Here is a 20,268-nt window from a genome sequence, read left to right as displayed (position 1 = left end):
CAACCTTTTCAAAATGGACATACAGTGATTTTACTTATTTAAAACCTTAAAAAGATACTAGATGGCCAACTCTGGTTGTGTCTAATGAAGAGGCTAAGAAAAAAATAAAGGACTGGTTGTTTTTTCTCAGGCAGAGTAAGTTGTTAATATTTGTCAAATTGCACTTAAAAAAGTTCTGGTCTTTCTTACTTGGAAGCAAAATTATCTTCTGAAGGAGGTTGTTCAGAAAGAATCACTTTTGTAGCAAGAAATAATGTGTTGTCATGTGTAATTAGCTGGACATGCTCTTGTTTTTCACAAGCTTCTTCATTAATGAGAACTGCACAGTGATGAAAGACTTGAATAAATGGTCAGAGAGGCTCATTTTTTATTCCTCTTGAGTAGGAATAACCCAAAGAGTCAAATATACTTTTTAAGTCAAGGAGTTTACTTCTTCTCTAAAGTGCATATGTATTCTACGTAAGTCTTTACCGAATTCCACTTTGAGAGATCCCTAGTATTATGGACTATATTCAGAATACCAAAAAGGGACGATTGGCGTAATGGGAAGAGGATACTTGGGGGTACATGAAGCCTGAAACAGGCAACAAATGGAAATGGCAATTCAGGTGACTCTCAAGTGATTATCTTTTCAAATAAGACCAACGATCTAAGATCTTCCTGGAAAACAATGTCACCTGCAATGAGCAAAGATTTAGTGCAAACTCTGATGTCGCACATGAGCCTGGGGCTGGTGGTTCTCTCATCTGAGGAGGACCGAGACTAAGGGCGGTTAGAGGACTCTGCAGCATCACACGGTGGTGGCCACGCCAGGCACGGGGGTCACAGAAGCCGGGAAGCGCGATGAGCCCATGCCCACGGCTCTCCGGCCCAGGCGGTGCTGTCAGGGCGAGGCAGGGGGAGAGCTCACCTCGAACTCTGGTCCGTTCACTGGACCCCGCTTGCGAGCCAGGCTGAGAGCCTCCTTGGGAGCTGGGCTGGGAGCTCGGGGTGCTGGAGCTGGAGGAACTACCACTGCTGGTCCTCTGCAAGGGGCTCTCCAAGACGGGCTCAGTTCTCCGGAGGTCGGGGTTGCTGTACGGAAGGCAGAGCATGGTGACCACACGTTCCAGACCGCGCCATTCATAGACACAAGCACAGTCCAGTCCCGCCCCAGGTACGAAGGAGCAACCAGAGCCCTTGTGTCACCCCGCACGGAAAGGGTCAACGGGAATGACAGTCATGTTGTCCTCTGTGGAGCTCCCAGCCTGATACTGCTGATGGGATGGACTCTTGACCCAACTCCTGGGTCATCACGCTGAAGTATTAGCTCTGAAATGGTGCTCTTCAAAGGAGGCTTTCTCTTAAACCCTTATTCCCCTGTTCATTGTAAAAAAACAAAAAACAAAAACAGAAACAAAAAAACCTTGAAAAATAATAAAAGAAAAAAAAAAAAAAGAAAGAAAGCAAAACATGCAATCTCTGACCCAAGAGAAATCCAACTATATTCTACTATTTAGTATAGTATCTTCTAGGCTTTTTTCTTTTGTATGTATGGAAGCATGCTCTATGTTAAGTTTTGCAGCTTGCTTTTTCCCCTTAACACTGCATTGTGAGCAGCTTCTTATGCTTACAAAAACAACAGTGGCTGCTTAGGAATCAGTCCATGGATGAATTAGTTTAACCGTTCCTCTATGGCTGGATATGAAGGTACTTCCGGTACACTGGCCGGACACATAACACTGAAATAAGTATCTCTCCAGGCATACAAACACCCAATCATAGCTCCTTCCTGGACCTGGAGTTCTTGGGTGGAAGGACATGAACTGGGATGTGTGTGTTGCATATGCTTGTATGTGAGTGTGTAATGGAATTACCAGTTTTCGCTGAAGTGTATGAAATGGTCCAGCTTACTGAATTCTTAACTACGCTTTATTATGAGCAGTTTGCTGATTTGTAAAAAAAAAAAAAAAAATCTTGTTTTAAAACATTACTATTGAGGGAGAATAATTTTTATTCACTTTTATTTACCATTTATAATTCTTCTTCTGTGAATTGCTTAATCAAGTCCTTTGCTTATGTGGTTAGTGGCATATTTGCACTTTTAAAATTTCTTTCAGGAAGGCTTTATATACTTTGGCTCTTATCAAAGGGAGGTGTGTTTTAAAAGAATTATTATTAAGTGCTAGTTCAAGAACAAATGCTAGTAGTCCCCACTTGTGATAAGACCTTACGGTGTTATTCACTTTCACAGCTTAGCTGCCCCCCAAATGGTGGTATTCATTTGCTCACTCAGTTGGTCCGACCAAGCACGGGGTCAGGCATTTGAGAGATGGTGATGAATAAGACACAGCCCTGTCCCCGCCAGCGTAGCCAGGCACGCACGGCCAATTCCACCCTAGCTCTGCCTGCGGGAGCACGGGACAGTATGGGAGCGTGGAACAGGGCCACCTGGGCCCCTTTTGGTGACTGTGGAAGCTGTACTAGGACAGTGGTGGGAAACCACGGCTGAGGTTTTGATGATTTTGGTATAAAAATAAGCAGCCTCCTCAAAGTTTCCTTTTTAATTTATAACTCTTCCTTTTTAATTTATAACTCCTAGGCATTTTCATTTTTCCTTCAGACTTACACAATGCTGGGCCCACATGGATAATTTAGCGAGGCCTGAAACTCAGAGCTCAAATCTACTGCCAGCCACCTGCCCCACGGACCCCTACGTGTTTCCCATGCCTTTGGTTCTCCAAACAAAACTGCACACCTTTGCTAACAGAGTCACCATAGTGTGATTGGAGACTATGATTTTAATGCAGGAAGTCATGTTAAAATGTAATTTTATGCTTTCATCTTGCTCTGCTCATTTTGAGAATGTCAAGTGCACTCTGAACTGTGTTGGGTCTCCCATGTTTCACGTATAAAAATGAAAATCATATGACCTCTTCCCTTGAGACATTTGCATTTTAGTATACCAAAAATCTGGCCACAGAATAGCCATAATTATAGCAGCTACTAGACCAAATAATTTCTTTTCAAGAACACAAGAACCTTGCTTTTTGGTGAGGTATCTGCCAAAAACAGTTGATCGAGTTACAAACATTTTTAAACATTGGGTTATTGGAAGACATGGCTGGTGGTCCTGGAAAACATATGTAAAAATAAATATGTCCCCATAGCTTATTAATTTTGATCGTATAAATGTAAAATTTTTTGACAATATTTATCTTTTAAGTTTTTATGGTGAAGGAGTTGCTAAGTCAATCCAGCAGTGTGATCAACTGCAGCAGAAGTGATTATCAAGCTTAAGGAAAATGTTTAAAATTCTCAATATTTTTACAGAACTCCTTTGTGTAGTAATTGTTTTTGTGAAAACTGCTAGCATTTAATCGGTTTAAATAGATTTGGATCCATACTGGAAACAGCCCTGATTTGGAGAATACCTGAAATGATTAAATGTATAATACTTGTACAATATCCTACCTTTCGAACTCTCCTTAAAAAAACAATCTTATCTCCTTTTATTCCCCAATAATAAATTCTTTCCCATGGTCCTCTTTTATTAACAGTGGTGGTCAGGAATTATTTCTATATAATTACTAAAGTCCCAAAATATTTTTCCTGAAAATTCTATTGCTAACCAACTGTATTGCAGATTGAAGGTGAGGGGCATGCTAAGGCTTCTTGGTAGTTGCTTTCGTTTTGTAGAATGGTAATGTAGTGTTCTTTGTATTAAAAAAATAAAAACAGCTATGAAGAGAAGGGTGGCTGTGAGCTCTGAGATCTTTTTTCTCTGGTGGCTGTGGTGTGCTAGCGAGATCCAGCTCTTTGCTTGAACACAGCACTCGTTTGATCATTTAACCAACACCTTTCTCTGAAACACCTACTTTGTGAGCCTCATTGGACCAGTATGAGGGATGGAGGGGAGCACAGGTCACAGGTGCAAGGTGCGAGATAATTCTAGAGATGGGAAACATGCAGTGGAGATCATAGTGGATAGGGCAAATCTCTGTATGCTGTGTGTGAAAGAACCTGTAGGTATTGTTGGCATTTGGGGAACAATGAATGCGGCCCAGAGTGGTCGAGTTGGTGTCAAGATGGAGACAGGACTTGACTGTGCCTTGGAGGGGGGGAGCAGGAAGTCTGGGGGAAGCACCTGAGCAAGGACACAGGGGCTGGGGTTTTCCCCGGGGCTCGCTGGTGTAGGGAGGACACCACCCTGATGGAGTACCACGTCTGTGTCAGGTTTCCCTAGAAGAGAGGCTCATCAGAAGGGATGGCTTAGGCCGCAGTGCCTGTAAGACCCGAAGAGCACACAGACCTCCTAGGGCAGGCTTACGGATGACCGGCCAGGAGAGAGGTGGGCTGGCCAGGTGGGTGGGAGGCTGCCGCCATCATGATGCTAAGGCCTGGGTCAAGGAAGGGCACGGGGATTGGCAGAACCAGCTAGGATGTGCATGCGTCTCCCATGGGACTCTGAGCCTCGTTCGGTGTGCAGTTAATTCGATCCCACGGGCATTAAATCCCTGCCTCATTAGCACGGGCCCTCCTCACTAGAGCTCACCAGCATGGCTGCTGATCTTAATAGGATGCTGTTTTTGCTGCTGGAGACTGAAAGAACTATTTCCTTTCTATATAACCACACATAGAAATCGGGAAAACTTCAAAATGCTTTTTCTACCTTATTGTAATTTTTTTTTGAAAAATATAAGTATTTTGAGAAAAAGTCATACCATTCATATTTTTCTTTTCCTTATTATGTAGTAATATGGTCTGGTCTTGGGGCCAAGGAGTCTGAGATAAATGCTTTGAGAGGGAATTTCAGAAAAATTCTATGAAATAACAGATTTCCTTTGGTCACATATTAACTGCAACTACTAAGCTCCAAATGTGTAAAAACTTGAAAACATTCATAAATATTCCTTTAAATGCTAACTTTGAGTTCAGACATTTGCCATCCCACAGACAATGCTGATTGGTCTATAAAACACATAGTAAAGTGAAAATGTGGCAATTATTCCATTTACTCGAATCGTATAAAAAGTCAAAACAGAAAATTAGGATTACAAAGTGATTTCTTAGCCCAAATACTTGGGCCAAGTCTATAATTAACTGGCTGACTGCCAAAATTCACTTTACTTTATTCTTTGATGACATAGCCAATGAGAACAAATGAGCCATAGGAAGATAGGTTTGGGACAGGACAGAGAATTATTTTTTGAAATTAACTTGTAGTCATTGGGTTTTGACTGGGTGTTTCTGGCTTAATTTAAATCTTTTCATATTCTGAATATACTTGTTTGACCAAATTTTAATTTGCTTTAAAGGAACGAATTCAAGTTAAATATTAAAGTACCTGGAATTTTTTAAAAGCAATATTTTAAAAAACAAATCAAATCTTGATTTAGACTCAAATGATCACCTTGACAACACAAGGCAGCTGGGAGCCCAGAGAGCAGGTAAGAACCGCATACCAATGTGCACATGCGTGAGAAGGAAGGACGGAACAGGTGCAGGGGGTCATGGGGACTGCATTATCACGCAGACTGCAGCCACGTGGGATGGGAACTGTCAAATGCACATAGTGACCTGAGTACCAGCTTGAGTAGGAAAAATTTGGGGGGTATAAATAGGTCCCACGAGATGATAACTTTTGAAAGGTAGTCAATAACACAAGATAAGAATCAATAACCATAGGATTAAGAGGAGCTACTAACATAGTCGCCAAATTGCGTGGTGGGAATGGTTGGAGGCAACATGGTGCCTTGTCAGTCAACAAATCAAGAGTCCCCTTTCCCTTGGAGAACACGAGGCAGCAATGTCGGCTGCATTCACTGCTGAACAGGTAAGCACGGCATGGTACTGAAGAGTGTGGACTTGGGTGCAAGGCTACTAGGTTCAAACGGTGGCTCTATCACTTAGTAATCTTGTCACCTTAGGGGCCATTTGCTTAACTTGTGTTCGTCTCAGTCTCCCTTCTATAAAATGGAGGTGATTCAGCCACTACCTCACAGAGTTAGTATATGGTTTACATTAGTTACCATTTGAGATGCACACTGAACATTGCCTCCCATTATAATAAAGATGTTCCAGAAGTGTTTATTAAATAAATAAATAAGTGACAAATTGCCCCAAACCAAGCAGAAGACAGGGATGCATGGGGGTCACCCAGTAACACTTTCTTGACCAATGAATACCAGCACAGCTGTAGACAGGGGAAGAGTGACGTAATTGGAAGTCTTTTCTGGGACAAGGAAGGCTTGTGAAAATAGTAAAGCTCTGCTTTTTTCCTCGCCTTACAGGTCCGTGCTTGCATACTCCCATTTTAACTCACCTCCAGAATCTTCCATTCAGGGTGCCAGGTAGTTTGTTGATTTAAACATACCATTTCCTACGTTCTCAGAAATCATCACACATTCTGTAGTCACTGGAGAATATACAACACCTGGCACCCAGGACCTGGAGTTCATTAGTACTTGAATTCAGGTGGGCAAAAACGGAGCTTTTTAACCATTAGGCTCTGCTTTCTATTCTTTCTTTTTCCTACTGGCTTAGCACAAAAGTGGTTTATTTCTCACTCATATCACGATATACACCGATAGAACGGCTCTCCTTGGCGGTTTTTCTCCAAGTGGGGACTTGGGGACCCAGGTTCCTCCCATATTCAGACACTGTTGCCTTAAACTTGTGGTCCCTGAGTTTGCCACAGAAGAAGAGAGAGCTTTTGCCTTTTTTGCTTTCTTTAGATAAGTCAATTCACATATTTACCCCAAAGCAAAATAAGGAAGTAACAGAATTTTGCCCCTAATAATGCCTGTAGCCCCAGAGTAGCAGATATGGTACATCCTCTGACCCGTGGTCCCTACACTCAGGTGGTCTTGGCTGAGTCACTGGTTCTCAAGGTCCCATGCGGCCCTTCACACAACAGGTCCTCAATATACATTTGCTGAATTTAGCAAATGAAAAATAGTAACAACAAAACATCCTGGATTTTTCCTTTATTACATGGGTGATTTTTCTTGGGATCCATTTTTACTTTGCCAATTTCCCACTCTACCTTGAGGATCATTTCAAGGAAAAGGGCTGGGAGGATAAAAAGGAATATTGACCAACTATAAGAAATATGGCTTATAAACATTGTAAAGGATTTAATTATTTAAAAGCAATCACTTTTTATGGCTTTATGGATGGACAACTGCCTGAAAGATGGTACAAAAAGAACTATGAGAACTTCATTAAGACCAGTATAAAACAGGAGAGTCTGCTTTATCGTAATGCCCCCAGCCAATCAAATCTCCCATTGTCTATGGCCTTGTTTGTTTCCTTTACACATTGACTTAGGACTTGGCCATGTGACTGTGGTTGCCAGTGGGGCATCAGCAAAGATGGTGCAAGCAAGGGCTTGACAAGTGCTTGTGCACTGGGGCTTTCCCTGCGGGGAGGCTGTCCTGAGAACGGTAAACAGTAAAGTGCCCATGAAGGTATCTGTCCCATCAGCTCAGTGCAGCTGCCTAAGTAAGCCCAAGTGAGACCAGCAGAAAAACTTATTAGCCAGCCCACAGAACTGCAAGAAATAATAAATTGTTACTACTTCGGACCACTGAGTTTTAGGGTGTTTTATTATGAAGCAAAGGTGGACCTAAAGCTAGCTCTATCACAGTAAATAAACCAAATCCTGAAGCTTTAACAAATGCAATCCAATCTACAGTTGCAAAATCTAATTCACATTTGAAGTGTTGGTCACTCGGAGATAGGTGATCGCAAGAAGCAGAGTATTTGGGGGCGCCTGGGTGGCTCAGTCAGTTTAAGTGTCTGCCTTAGGCTCAGGTCATGACCCTGGAGTCCCGGGATCGAACCCCACATCGGGCTCCCTGCTCAGCGGGGAGTCTGCTTCTCCCTCTCCCTCTCCCTCTGAGCTCTTCCTCTCTTTCTCTCTCAAATAAATAAATAAATAAATAAAATCTTAAAAAAAAAAAAAGCAGCAGAGTGTTTGGTAGGATTACTGCACATGGCAGAGATGCGGATTTTCCATCCCCCCTCCCACAATCCCTCTGACTTTCATTGTAGGTAAATAATTATTACCTCTTGGCTCCCTCCCTCTGTGCCTCCTCTGTAAGCAGAAAAATGTTAGCTGTCTCACAAAGTCTGTATTCTTTGGACAAAGTACAAATTTAAGTGGTTCTGAGGGAGAAACTCATGTTTGACAAGGCACTGACCATCAAAAGCCAACTATCTCGAACCTAATGTCATTAAAATAACACTTCAGCGGGAACAAAGAGCTACTTTTTATTTGATTATATGATAGTGCTCTTTCTTTTTGGCTGATAGAAGGAAAAAAGACTTCCGGTCAAAATGACGCTTGATTTACAGCCGCTAAAATTCTAAGCGACTGATGGAATGAACAGAGCCTTGAGGGCAGGGTCCAAAAGATTTAAGAAGTGCTGATAATTGGGGGCTTATTGCTGCTCGAAGAGGGGGACTGACAAAGTTCACACCGGCAATCCCAGGGCTGCTGTTCCTGCGGCTCCTGGTCACAGAACTCTCTGGTCTTCCTCAGCGCTGCTTAGCAACACCAGCTCAGGGTGAAGCTGACAAGTCGCTGGGAAAAAATGGCTCATTCAGAGCTTCCTGCAATTGGCAATCCCACTCAGCATTGGCTAACTTCTTTGCCCTAAAGGGATTAATGTGCTTAGTACAGTTCCATCTTATTTATGGACTGACCTCTTCCTAAAGCTCTTCATGTGAAGAGGAAAATTAGAGCGTCACGATCAAAAGCATTCCATATATTAAAGATAGGTACAAATCATCCTAACTTTGCTTCCAGTCTCTGGTTCTTACTAGCAAGGGAGAGTCCTTCTCTTATGAACACAGTGAAGAAGAATATAACAGCCTGCCCAAGCTCATCCTTTTTATAGTCTCAGCAGAGACCATTTGCTATTTCAGTTCATCCTAAAAAGCAGTGTATTCATCATGAAAAATCTGAGGGAAGCTCAAAGAATGAGAGCAGCAAACAGCATCTGTTACCACATAAAATCAGCTCGTATACAGTAAAGATATTGTTTACTTTCCAGATCTTCTTGAGACCTCTACACCAACTGGTAGGTGGATGTGGTTTCCTAACTGTAGGAATATCCATTGTTGATGGAAAATTCTAGGAGCGCACAGAGCAGCAGTGGAAGCGTAATTGTATCTCAGTGACCCTCCATAATGCCAGAGAGGTGATTTCTTGCTAAGAAACAGTCTTTTTGTAATTTGCCAAGCTAGGAAGCTCTGCAGCTGGCCACTAATGCATTTCTTTGGCAATGACTTTGTAATGTCTTTTTTTTTTTAAGTAGGCTCCACACCCAGCGTGGAGCCCAACACGAGGCTTGAACTCGTGACCCTGAGATGAAGACCTGATTTGAGATCAAGAGTCAGACGCCCAACCCACTGAACCCACCCAGGTGCCTCTGACTTTGTAATGTCTTATTGGCTCCCAGGGCATGTTTCTTGACTTGAGGCTGAAAATCACCTCAAACCAGGCTATCTTGTTGTGTTAACTTCACAAAATGATCTCCGAAATAAAGGCTTGGGGCATTCCAATCAGACTTCTATTTGCAATTTTACCCCCCAATTTTAAAAACTGTCAAGTGAGGTATACCTGCTTGGCTTCTGGGCTGTCTCATTTCTTCAACCCCCCTCACTCATTCATTCATGAGTTGCCACTGTACACTGACCTCTTGAAAGGCTACTGAAGAAATAAAAGGCATATGTTCTGGCCCCCCAAAGCTTACAGTCCAAGTGGCCAGTCAACATGCCTCTGAAGTGAAAAAAAAGGACAAATACATTTTTTAGGAAAGCAATAATGACAATGACAGGTGGGGGCTTCTTCCTTCACCTTGACCGTCTTCCTCACCTTACCTTGCTCTGATGGGTTGAGATCCTAGTCTGGGTCCCAGAGCACTACCATTTCCAGGAGAATTCTTTCTGGCTAATGCTGGGGATATAGAAGTTGTTCTTTGAGGCACCTGAAAGAAAAACCAGAAATCAGAAATATTTTCCATAAAATAGCTCCCCTAGGCTCCTTCCTGAAAAGAGGCTATTCTTTTCTTAAAATTTACTAGGAGTTACAGAAACTATCAGAAACGGGAAAGATACGGTGTTCATTTTTCAAAGAAATCTTTAACTCCCGAAACAAAATCACACAAAAAGCACCGAGGCACATTCAGCGATCATGAAGAATGGTCTTCAATTTTAAAAACAAATTAAAAAGCAGACCAAGCTAATTATTTGGATTCACCGGGCTAAAATAGTTGCCCTCCTTTTGCTTGTGTAAGAGTGGTGGATACCAGAAATTTCTTTGGGATACATTAACTTAGTTGATCATTAGAAATTGCATCAGATGAGAGTCATCCAGATAAGCTGAGCTCCACCCCAACTGATAAACAGATAAGGAAATGATGAAATCTGGTGAGAAACGAGGGTATCAGGCTAGAACTTGGGACATAAGCCACATGCCTGGGAGCTCAGAGAAACTACTTCAATGGACCCTAAGTGTTCCCACTTCCTAATCAACTTGTAGTCATTAATTAGAAACAACCCTCCCAAACACTGTGCTTTGGAAGGTCAATTTGCAAATGTAACACAAAACAAGATTAATATTGAAGATACCGGCAGGGTCTTCAAAAAGGCTATGTGCACACCATCAGGCACACAGTAGGAAAATATATCATTATTAGCTTATCTGACAAGAGCCTAAGGTGGAACTCAAGTATGCCTCACTTTTAATTATTAAACATTTTTAGTGAAATTTAATAATGAAAGTGTACTAAAGGGGTCCAACATGAGGGAAGAGAATGATATTTACTTTATAAAAGTGACCAGGAAATGGAAATGTGGATAGCTCGTGAAAACTGGTTGGGTTAAACATTTGTCAGGTGCTTCAATTTTCATTCATTTCTTGGGGCTCTTTTAAAGTGGGCTTGTATTTTGTACTAGATATTTAAAAAATGTGCTTTGCTGTAATATTATTGTTTAATATGTTAAGTGATATTTAACATTCATATAAATTTTACTGGTTATTATAATACATTTTAAGATAAAGACCTAGAAAGATGAGTCCAGTGAAGAGAAGCAGAATGGCCCAATCAGGGTTCCCACCTGCTCAAATTAAATATTCCTTTTCTCCTTTTTCATTTTGTAAACTTAAATAGATGTAGAGAAGAGTTTAACAAATTATTAAAACCTAAAATCTTTGCACGGATGTCAAATTTTCTCCTGGAGTTAGAAATGTATGCCTGCATGTTTTCAGAGAGTGGACCAATACTGTCCGTTTTCAGTTTTCCCAGCTCTCATGCTGCTCTCCTGCCTGTCCTGTCTTCGACATTGAACTTTGCTCCCTAACAAACCTTTTCTGATGGCATCCTTGCTTCCACAAAAGGAGAGCACCAACACAAAAAGTCGTAATCAGCTATACTCATTTCCAAAATCATGGAAATCCTGCTATAATATCCTTTTGAGTGGAAAAGGAGGAAAAATATTTGAAAATCACTGGGTAAAAAGTATTCTTTTTTCCCTGGAGTCAACAATGGCATTGATCTCTGGAAATTGTGGGAGATTCCATTTGTCAAACCTCCTATGCTAAGTTCAAGAGAAAGGGGAATCTTGAGCCAGGAAGAATCTAATGCAAAAATTTCTCCAGTATTTTGAAATACTTCCGGGATGTCTGTAGTAAGATGCATGGCCACATTTCATGACAACTTTTGGAATGAGTAAAAATGGGTATAGGTAAAAAGCAAACAAATAGAAACAAACAAAAACCCAAAAGAAACCAACTCCAGGATTACTCTGTCCAGTGGATGGCTAGTCATTTCACCCTACAGTTTTATGCTCAGGAGTTAAATTATGACCTGGGCTAGAAGGAGCTTTCCTTAAACAGAGCCAATTTTAAGAGCAGTACTATCTTCTGAACACCTGCAATCCAGTCTCACTTTGTGTTATTAAAAGTAGGAATAAATCAATTTTCTACTTTTTATCTGCAAGTTTTCAATTTGTCTAGATGTAGTTTCAGTCGGTGATGAAAATATCCATTATTCCATTTCTCTCTCTCTTTTTTTTAAAGATATTATTTATTCATTCGAGAGACAGAGACACAGAGAGAGCACAAGCAGGGGAGAGGCAGAGTGAGAGGGAGAAGCAGACACCCTACTGAGCTGGGAGCCCAACATGGGGCTCCATCCCAGGACCTGGAGATTGAGACCTGAACCAAAGGCAGACTCTTAAACATCTGAGCCACCCAGGTGCCCCCCACTTTTTTTTGTTTGTTTGTTTGTTTAAGCAACCTATATGCCCAATGTGGGGCTTGAACTCATGACCCTGAGATCAAGAGTCACATGCTCTACCAAGTGAACCAGCCAGGCACCCCCATTATTCTGTTTCTTAAAAGGTTTGGAATGCTTGAGGTTAAGAGTTCTAATTCTGGATACAGGAAAAATGTTTCCAAGTCATTCAATCTACCTGAGCCTCCATTTGTTGGGAAAATGAAGGTCAGAAGTGATCGATGACAATCCAAGTCTTAGCTTGGGAATGAGGAGGAAAACAAACACGAGAAGGGGTGGTGCTTTGGCATTCTCATGTTCCTCATTACTATAAAAGGTCTGGAATAGAGATAATAATAATAATAAACAATGATGATGATGAGAGCGATGATGATAAAAGCATGCCAGCCCATTACCTTTGGTGGAATGTCTTCTTCCTGTCGTAACCAAGAGCTTCGGTCAAACTTCTCGATGCGAGTGGGGAGAGGAGGGTTTTCGGAGGTGGGATCCGAGTTCTGGCGCGGCATCTCAACACGGTGAGAGGTCACGTTCAGAGCCTCCTGGAACCCAGAGAGGCCCTTGGTGGGCTGCTCGTGCACTGACTGGGAGGCGGTCAAGGCAGGTCCCTGGGATTTTACAGCTACCAGATGTGGAATCTGAACATCAAACCAACATTAGAGCAACATTATTAGAAGAAAAAACAGATCAGCCAGTACCTCATTCAGTGGGAGGGAAAATACCATTTTAGAGCAGAAGATAAGAACTAGAGGACACGGAGCCCATCATAGCTGTCTCCAACATGCCCTCAGAAGCTCTTCCAAATTTCCCATTTACAGCCATGTGTAGGGCTGACCCAGGGCGCCTGGCCAAAATTAACTGATTCACTCTGGACTGCTAAGAAGTCAGTGAAATAGGTGTGATGATAATAATAGCAATTTGCAGGGGACATTTACTAGTCAGCAGTATAATATATTTACAAGCACTCTTCTAATATTATCAGCTTCCTCCTTCAAACCCCTTAACTTTGACTTTAGAGAGTGCCATTGCTCGTAAAACAAGAATTGCTCTGGCTATCTTACTTCTTATGAACTCACTACATCCACCATGAGGGGGATACAATCATTTTCACCCTTTTTCACGTGAAATTGGAAGGTCTAGAGAGGGTAACAACCTGGATCACAGGGCTAATACGTGCGGGAGCCCGGATTGGAACCATCACTCACCTCCTGGTCCATACACCTAACTCTACGCTCTTCTATTTTCTGGTGAGCTGGCTCTTACCACCCATGATCTTACCTATCTCTCCACACCAGGATGGTTCTTTTAGAGGTGTAAGCCCCATAATTTGGCATGCGTTGATATTGTTCATGCAGGGAAGACATGCTGTCTTTGGGTAGAAATGTGGCTCTTTAAGACAGATCACCAAATCAAGAGTTCAGAGTGCTCTTGACCATTAACACTGCTCACGCTTTATTGTTACCATCTCCTCCTCCATCACGAAGGTAAACTCCCTGGAGATGGAAGCCATGTCTGGCATGGGATCTCTCAGTCTACACTGTGCCTGGCCTGTGGAATGCGGTCAATAAATCTCGGCTGGGGAAACATCTAGAGTACTTTCTAAATTAAACTGTTAAGTCAATAAATACTAATCTAATATCTGCTTTGTGCAAGGGACCTATCACACCCTCTTTGGTCTGAAATCTCAATGCCAGACCACTGGGGAGCATTTCTACGGCCCTCTTCCGCCAGCCTGGCCCTGTTCCTTTTGCCCTTGAGGTCTTATCCCTGGAGCAGCCCTGCCTTCACTTCTTCAGACCCTCTTTGGTCTGAAATCTGAAATGTTATTAATTAGAGTTCAGAGAAAATCCTCAAGGTCTAGTTCAGGTGAATGTTATGCTTCAACCAGGAAAGAACTGGAACCAATCACATTTTTATTAATGTTAATTACCATGAATATAATAATAATATTAAAATAAAGCATATTTTAAAAATATAGCACAACACACAAACCTATTTTAAAAGTGTTTTCAAAGACATTTGGGTGAAACCAGTTGTACCATTACCTTTACTTTTCATAAAATTCCATACTTTATTTCACATTCAGTGTTTACAATTTCAGAAGTCCTCTAAAACCTCCAGAAGCTTGTCCTGGAGTGGAGTAACATTTTTCTTTTCTAAATAGCTTACAGCAGTGGCTCTCAAGTCCTAGAGTGCATCAGTGGTACCTGGAGGCTTGCTAAACCGCAGACTGCCAGACACCCGCAGAGGTGCTGATCAGAGGTCTGAGGTGGACCAGAGAAACTGCATTTCTACCAACTTCCCGGGTGACGCTGATGCTAATGATCCAGTGACCACCCTCTGGAAACCACTGGCTTAGGAGACACAATTTTATCCAAGGTCATTTTATTTTTCTTGTTAAAGATCATGCCCAAATCCCAATGAACAAAAGATAATATAATAGTTTATATATGACGATATCTATATGAATATTAGCTTGACAATTATAACTAAAAGGATGCTTGTTGCTATTTTGCAGACACTCCCATGGGTCTCCGGAGAGGCCAGTTTATCGAGAAGTGAGCTTGCAGCTGGCTCAAAGTTAAGGAGGGCGCTTTTTTTCTTTCTCACCCCTTCCCCTCACTCTTCAGATCCAGTGGGCTCTCCTCCATGACTACAGATTCTGTATTAAGGGTCATTGTTGGACCGGCCCTACGTATGAATCCAAGTTACAATCCCCTATTCTTTTAGTGAGCTTAACTGTACAGCCTATTGAAACGGCCGATGGAACAAAGGGGAGAATGTACCTGGGGATCAACTGGTCTGAGCATGGGGGGTGTCCGAGCAGGCTGAACTCCACTGATACTGAAGGACTCCGACCTCGGGGGCAGGTTGGGGTCAGATATTCTGTTGGCAACCTTGTGAGGCATGGCCGGCGAACTCTGCCGGTTGAGCCTTGACCGCTCTTCTACCTAGAAGCCAAAAAAGAAAAAAAAAAAAAAAAGAAAGAAAGGTGCTTCAGTGGCTAGATGGATAGAAGCTGATTTACTGCCTCCTAAGGATTATCTGTAGTCACCTGCACAGCCATTTTTGTGTCCCTCTGATCAATTCAGTTTAAGGGGCCCAGACTCTCCATACTTGCTGTGCATCGAGAACTCTTGAAAAAGCTCTTTTCTGTTGGAGTAAACACTAGCTCAAAAAACGCAGAACGCATTTTTCCCACCACTCTTCTGATCCCCAGATTCTTGTGCTATTTCAGTTAGCTGGGAATTTGGGACCTGCTTAAGAGTTTACCTTGCACTGATTGGATATCATCTTGCCAATCGGTCACAAAGCCATTGAGTCAGTGAGGGAGACGAGGGAATAGGGTGGGCATCGAGACGCCTCGGGAGGAAAGCAGAAAACTGCTCGGAGCTGACTCAGGGGCCAGGGGAGGGAAGACCACTCACCCTGAGTTTCCTCCCTACTGATAGGCAAGCGGCTGTTTCAGGCGCTTCCTTAATGAGCTGACCTGTCTTCAGACATCCTATACTGTTTCTTTTCCCCTCTTTGGGACCCTTTCTTTTCACTTGTCTCCCTGCTCCCTAAAATACATCTTTCCATTTCCAGCCTGGACTCCACTGCCTCACTCTCCCCACCTTCTCCCTCTTTGTCCCTGCATGGCATTTCTTCTTGCTCCTTCCCCTCTTCTCTCCCCACCTCCAACCCTCTCTCTTCTGGGGCCACTTCATTGCCCTTGTCATCCCCTTTCTTGCTGAGTCTCTCTGAGCCCAAAGCAGGTAACTGATCAGAAGGGTTCCACAGGAAAGGCTCACGGTCCCAGGGAATGCCCTTTTTACGGGGAAGATTCCCCTCAGTTCATGTCTGCAGCAGACAGACGGTCACAGAAGCTATTTCCAAATGGAAATTTCAGTGAACAAGATGTACACTGCAAGGCATGATTTAAGATCTTTGACAACTTCAAGAGGTCTAGGACTTTTCTTTCAGATCCATCCCATCCTGTCCTTTATTTCTTTCAGGTCAATTTGGCAGCTGTATTTTCCAAACCTGCCAGGCAGCCCACCCACCCTGATGACTCTTCAGTGTGAGCCTGAACTCCCTTTGCTGATTCACTGATGAGGGTTCCAAGTGCCTGTCCCGGAAGCCACATGCAACTCAAGACATATCTGTATGGAACTCTTTATTCATTTCACTGCCTGATTTGAAATAAAAATTCAAAAGAGCTATTCTCTCCCATCCTTCCTATTTCATTTTGAGTCTTTCTAGAGGCAGACTCAGGGGTGCCTGGGTGGCTCAGTCTGCCTTCGGCTCAGGTCATGATCCCAGGGTCCTGGGATCGAACCCCACATCGGGCTCCCTGCTTGGCAGGGAGTCTGCTTCTCCCTCTGCCTCTCCCCTTGGCTTGTGCTCTCTCTCTTTCAAATAAATAAAATCCTTTTTTTAAAAAAAGAAAGATTAGAGGCAGACTCTGTCTCCTATACAGAGTAAGTCTGTTTTTAAGCCCTCATACTAACTACAAACATTCTAACATAATAAAGTATGCTGCAGAATAGAAGACCGTCCCCCCACTTCTACTCAGGGGTAACTCAACGTCTCCTCTCCCCCCATGGCTGTGCAGGGTACATACGGTTGGCATCCCAGTTGACTTTGCTTTTGAGACTTCAGGTCCCAGAAGCTTAACACACACCAAACAAGGGTAGCTACCAAAAGCCAGATCTATAAACCAAAACATGTATACTTTGTGTATGCGTGTGGGCAAAGTATTACATCAGCAGGCGTTATTTGGCTGTTGCACTGAGCAAAAGAAAAGAATAAAGCCAGTTTTGAGCTGAGACCAGAAAGAAGAGAAAGTCCCACCAAGACAGTGGCAGATCAACTGAGAGCAAGCCATGCAAGGTATTGCTTTTCTAAATACTTCACTCCTTGAAAAGAAAGTGACTATTTCCAGACCACTGGAATTGGTCAAATATTAGCCATTTTCTTATTTCCACTGAAGATCATTAATAGCAAGATCACATGTACGAGCACCTCCCTCACCATCCAAACTCCCACAGTCCAAGCCCCTTGCTGTCTGAGCTAAGGAACCCAAGAGATTCAGACACATTTTCAGACAAATTTTCAGATAAATTATTCATATAAATACCTGGCTATCCAAACCGTAGCCACCTGTTACCCAACAGTCAGGAACCAAAGATATTCAGAGTGGAGACTACTTGCCATTATTATTTTTTTAAGCTATAAAGTACACTCAGTTTTAAACACACACTTAGAGGCAGCACATTAAGGACAGCACTAGAAAAAGTCTGCCTTGAGGGGTGGAGTCAAAAAAGACTCCATCTTGAGCAAAGAAACCATCTTTGAGATAAAGAATTCTTTTGGTAAGAGCCAGCAGCAAGCTTCCAATGAAGGAGGTATTCTTGCCACAGGACACACGGGCTCAAGAGCTGTCATGGGAAATGAACAGGGCAGAAAACTGAGGGGCTGACTTTCATAGGCACTTAATGAGTTCAATTAGTTGTGAATAACTGTTACTAATGTACCTCTAGTAAAGTTTCCTTTGCCTTCTATCAGCTGGTTTACATACTAAATCCTACCACTCGTATGTGTCCGGCTGTACCATTCTAAAATATGTGGTATAAATAATCTATTGTTACGCTTTGCAAATTATTTCAGGATGATTCAATTTGGTGAAATTTCCTGGGTTGGAGCTTGTCCAAAGTAGTCTGAAAATCTATGAGAAAGGTGTAATAATGAGCCATCTGGCTACATACTTTGTCTCAAGAGAAGCTTGTCCTAAAGTTTTTAGGAAGAGAATGCTGCCCACTGCTCTTGCACCAAAGGAACAGCATGAGGACTGCAGCAAAGATAGCAAATCAAACATCCTACTATAGACAGACAAAGGAGAAGCTGGGTGGTGTATCTAGCTCAGGCCCCTTCTGATTATTTTGATACTGGGTAAAGGCCTGTCTTCTGATTCACCTACATCTTATTCCTACTAACTGAAAAGGAGATGGATAAGTGAGTGAGACAAAAAAAAAGAAAGTGGTTTTTTTTTTTTCATCCAGAATAAGGATATATGTGATTAAACACTGGGGTACAATGAAGATATGTTTCCATCTGTCTTGTGTGATACTAAAAATAAATCTATGAGCTGAGCCTCTGCTCCAACCCCCTGTTCCAAAGAGATGTCAAATGTCAGAAGTACCACCAAAAAAGAATGTTCTAGTAGCAACAAACATAGAGTGTCAAGGTGCCGGACCATGACAACAAAAGATATCTGTTATGAAGGATTTTATACTTGAAGGGATTATCAGTGAATATAGAGAATAAGATTAGGACAGACTGATCAATTTTAGTACAAAAGTAATTTTTTTTTTCCTTATTAAAAGGATCATTTTAACATCAAAACTAAAATTTGGAGAGGTTTAGATCACCTCTGCAGAAACGCTTTCCTATGTGTTGCCGCATTACAGGGAGAAAAAAGGAACATAATTGTGGTCTCAGAAATAAACTTCTGGGGCGCCTGGGTGGCTCAGTTGGTTAAGCAACTGCCTTCTGCTCAGGTCATGATCCTGGAGTCCTGGGATCGAGTCCCGCATCGGGCTCCCTGCTCAGCGGGGAGTCTGCTTCTCCCTCTGACCCTCCCCCCTCTCATGCTCTCTCTCTATCTCATTCTCTCTCTCAAATAAATAAATAAAATCTTTAAAAAAAAAAAAAAAAGAAATAAACTTCTGCTCCAGGCCTGGCTGTGTTGTCCATGGGGTTCTATAGAAGTGATGTCTAAGGCCTCTGAGACACATAAAGGCTATATAAACACAGAAGACCTGAAAATAAATTTGTTTTCAAAAAGGATTTCAAAAAATTTCTCAAAATAAATAAAAATGTGTTTAAACATGTATAAAAGGAAACATATCAATGTCAATTGTTAAATTACTTTGTACATTGACAGCAATTCATAGCATACAATGTCTCACTTAGCAATAATGAATGATAGCTGCTGAGAGAAAAATTTCAAAACAAAATTATAGCAGTAATTTTTTAGATGTCGACAGCAAAAATATATTTATGATGTCATATGGGTGCATTTTTATATTTTATATGATGCAGCATCCATGGGGTCTATGAAGGCCTAGAAGGTCTTACTTAAAAGCTGATTTATATATGGTGAATTAAACACAATCATATGGGAATTCCTTTTTTTTCCAACCGAACAACTGATGCTTTTGTTTTTACTGGCAATACTGAAGAAAGAGAAAGAACTCAACCAATAACCTTTAAGTGCTCATTAGACACTTTAGGACCCTGCATCCACTGGTGACATAAAGAGTTGAGTCATATTGTTCTTTGGCAAGGCCACAGGAGCAGATGGTGACCGAGCAAGATTGAGGATATCCCCTCTCCTGAGGCACCTCTGAGAGCAGGGGAGACTCTCAGTCATGTGAAATGCTTAAAATGGAGCCTCATCTGAAGACAAGAGCCTGGACTACTTGTCCAATATCCACTCTTAACCAATGACTCCAGAGAATAGTATAGGTCTTCATGGGGATGGAGCATGTAACTTAAAAATACTAAGGCAAACCTTTCACAAGCTGAGATGGGACAAGAAGAAGGGTGCGTGTATCAAGGGGAGACATGGGTCAGGGAGATGGGGCTGCATGTGGACTGCCCTTGTGAAATCTAAACCAGAAACAACAGAGGCAAAACACTTACTCCCTGTAGGTGACAGTAGCTTTGGAAACAAAATATTTGACTGTGTTGAAGACTAGATTTCATGTGTATCTGCACAGAGCCTCTTGTTTCAAAGGTATATTCACAGACACGATGGCCCAGGGGCATTCCCGAAAGGCAGGGAGTGCAGGTGGGGAAGCTGAGCCTCAGGAAAGCTCCGAGACTCGTCCCAGGTCACCCAGCCAGGAGGCGGAAGAACTTGAACTCAAACTCCTTACTACTTTCCAGGACTCTCTTACGCCAGATTGTAAGAGAGCGAAGCAGAAACCGAGGAAAG

The 20,268-nt window shown here is 42.3% G+C and overlaps 1 protein-coding gene across 7 annotated transcripts in view; it reads right to left on the bottom strand.

The window, feature by feature from the left end:
• The window catches only part of TNIK (TRAF2 and NCK interacting kinase), a 383,893-nt gene that overhangs the window by 45,670 nt on the left and 317,955 nt on the right, over window positions 1–20,268 (bottom strand). For all 7 annotated transcript variants that reach the window (XM_032407214.1, XM_032407215.1, XM_032407217.1 and 4 more), the window contains 4 exons: window positions 15,071–15,235; window positions 12,683–12,922; window positions 9,871–9,977; window positions 911–1,074 (listed from right to left, as the gene is read on the bottom strand). In XM_032407214.1, coding sequence (XP_032263105.1) covers window positions 911–1,074; window positions 9,871–9,977; window positions 12,683–12,922; window positions 15,071–15,235 — 676 coding nt within the window. The remainder of the gene's footprint in view (window positions 1–910; window positions 1,075–9,870; window positions 9,978–12,682; window positions 12,923–15,070; window positions 15,236–20,268) is intronic.

The sequence above is a fragment of the Phoca vitulina genome, unplaced genomic scaffold (genome assembly GCF_004348235.1).
Source record: "Phoca vitulina isolate PV1807 unplaced genomic scaffold, GSC_HSeal_1.0 scaffold8, whole genome shotgun sequence".
Taxonomy (NCBI): domain Eukaryota; kingdom Metazoa; phylum Chordata; class Mammalia; order Carnivora; family Phocidae; genus Phoca; species Phoca vitulina.
The sequence above is the reverse complement of the archived record's forward strand: the minus strand, read 5'-3'. Positions and strand labels throughout refer to the sequence as shown.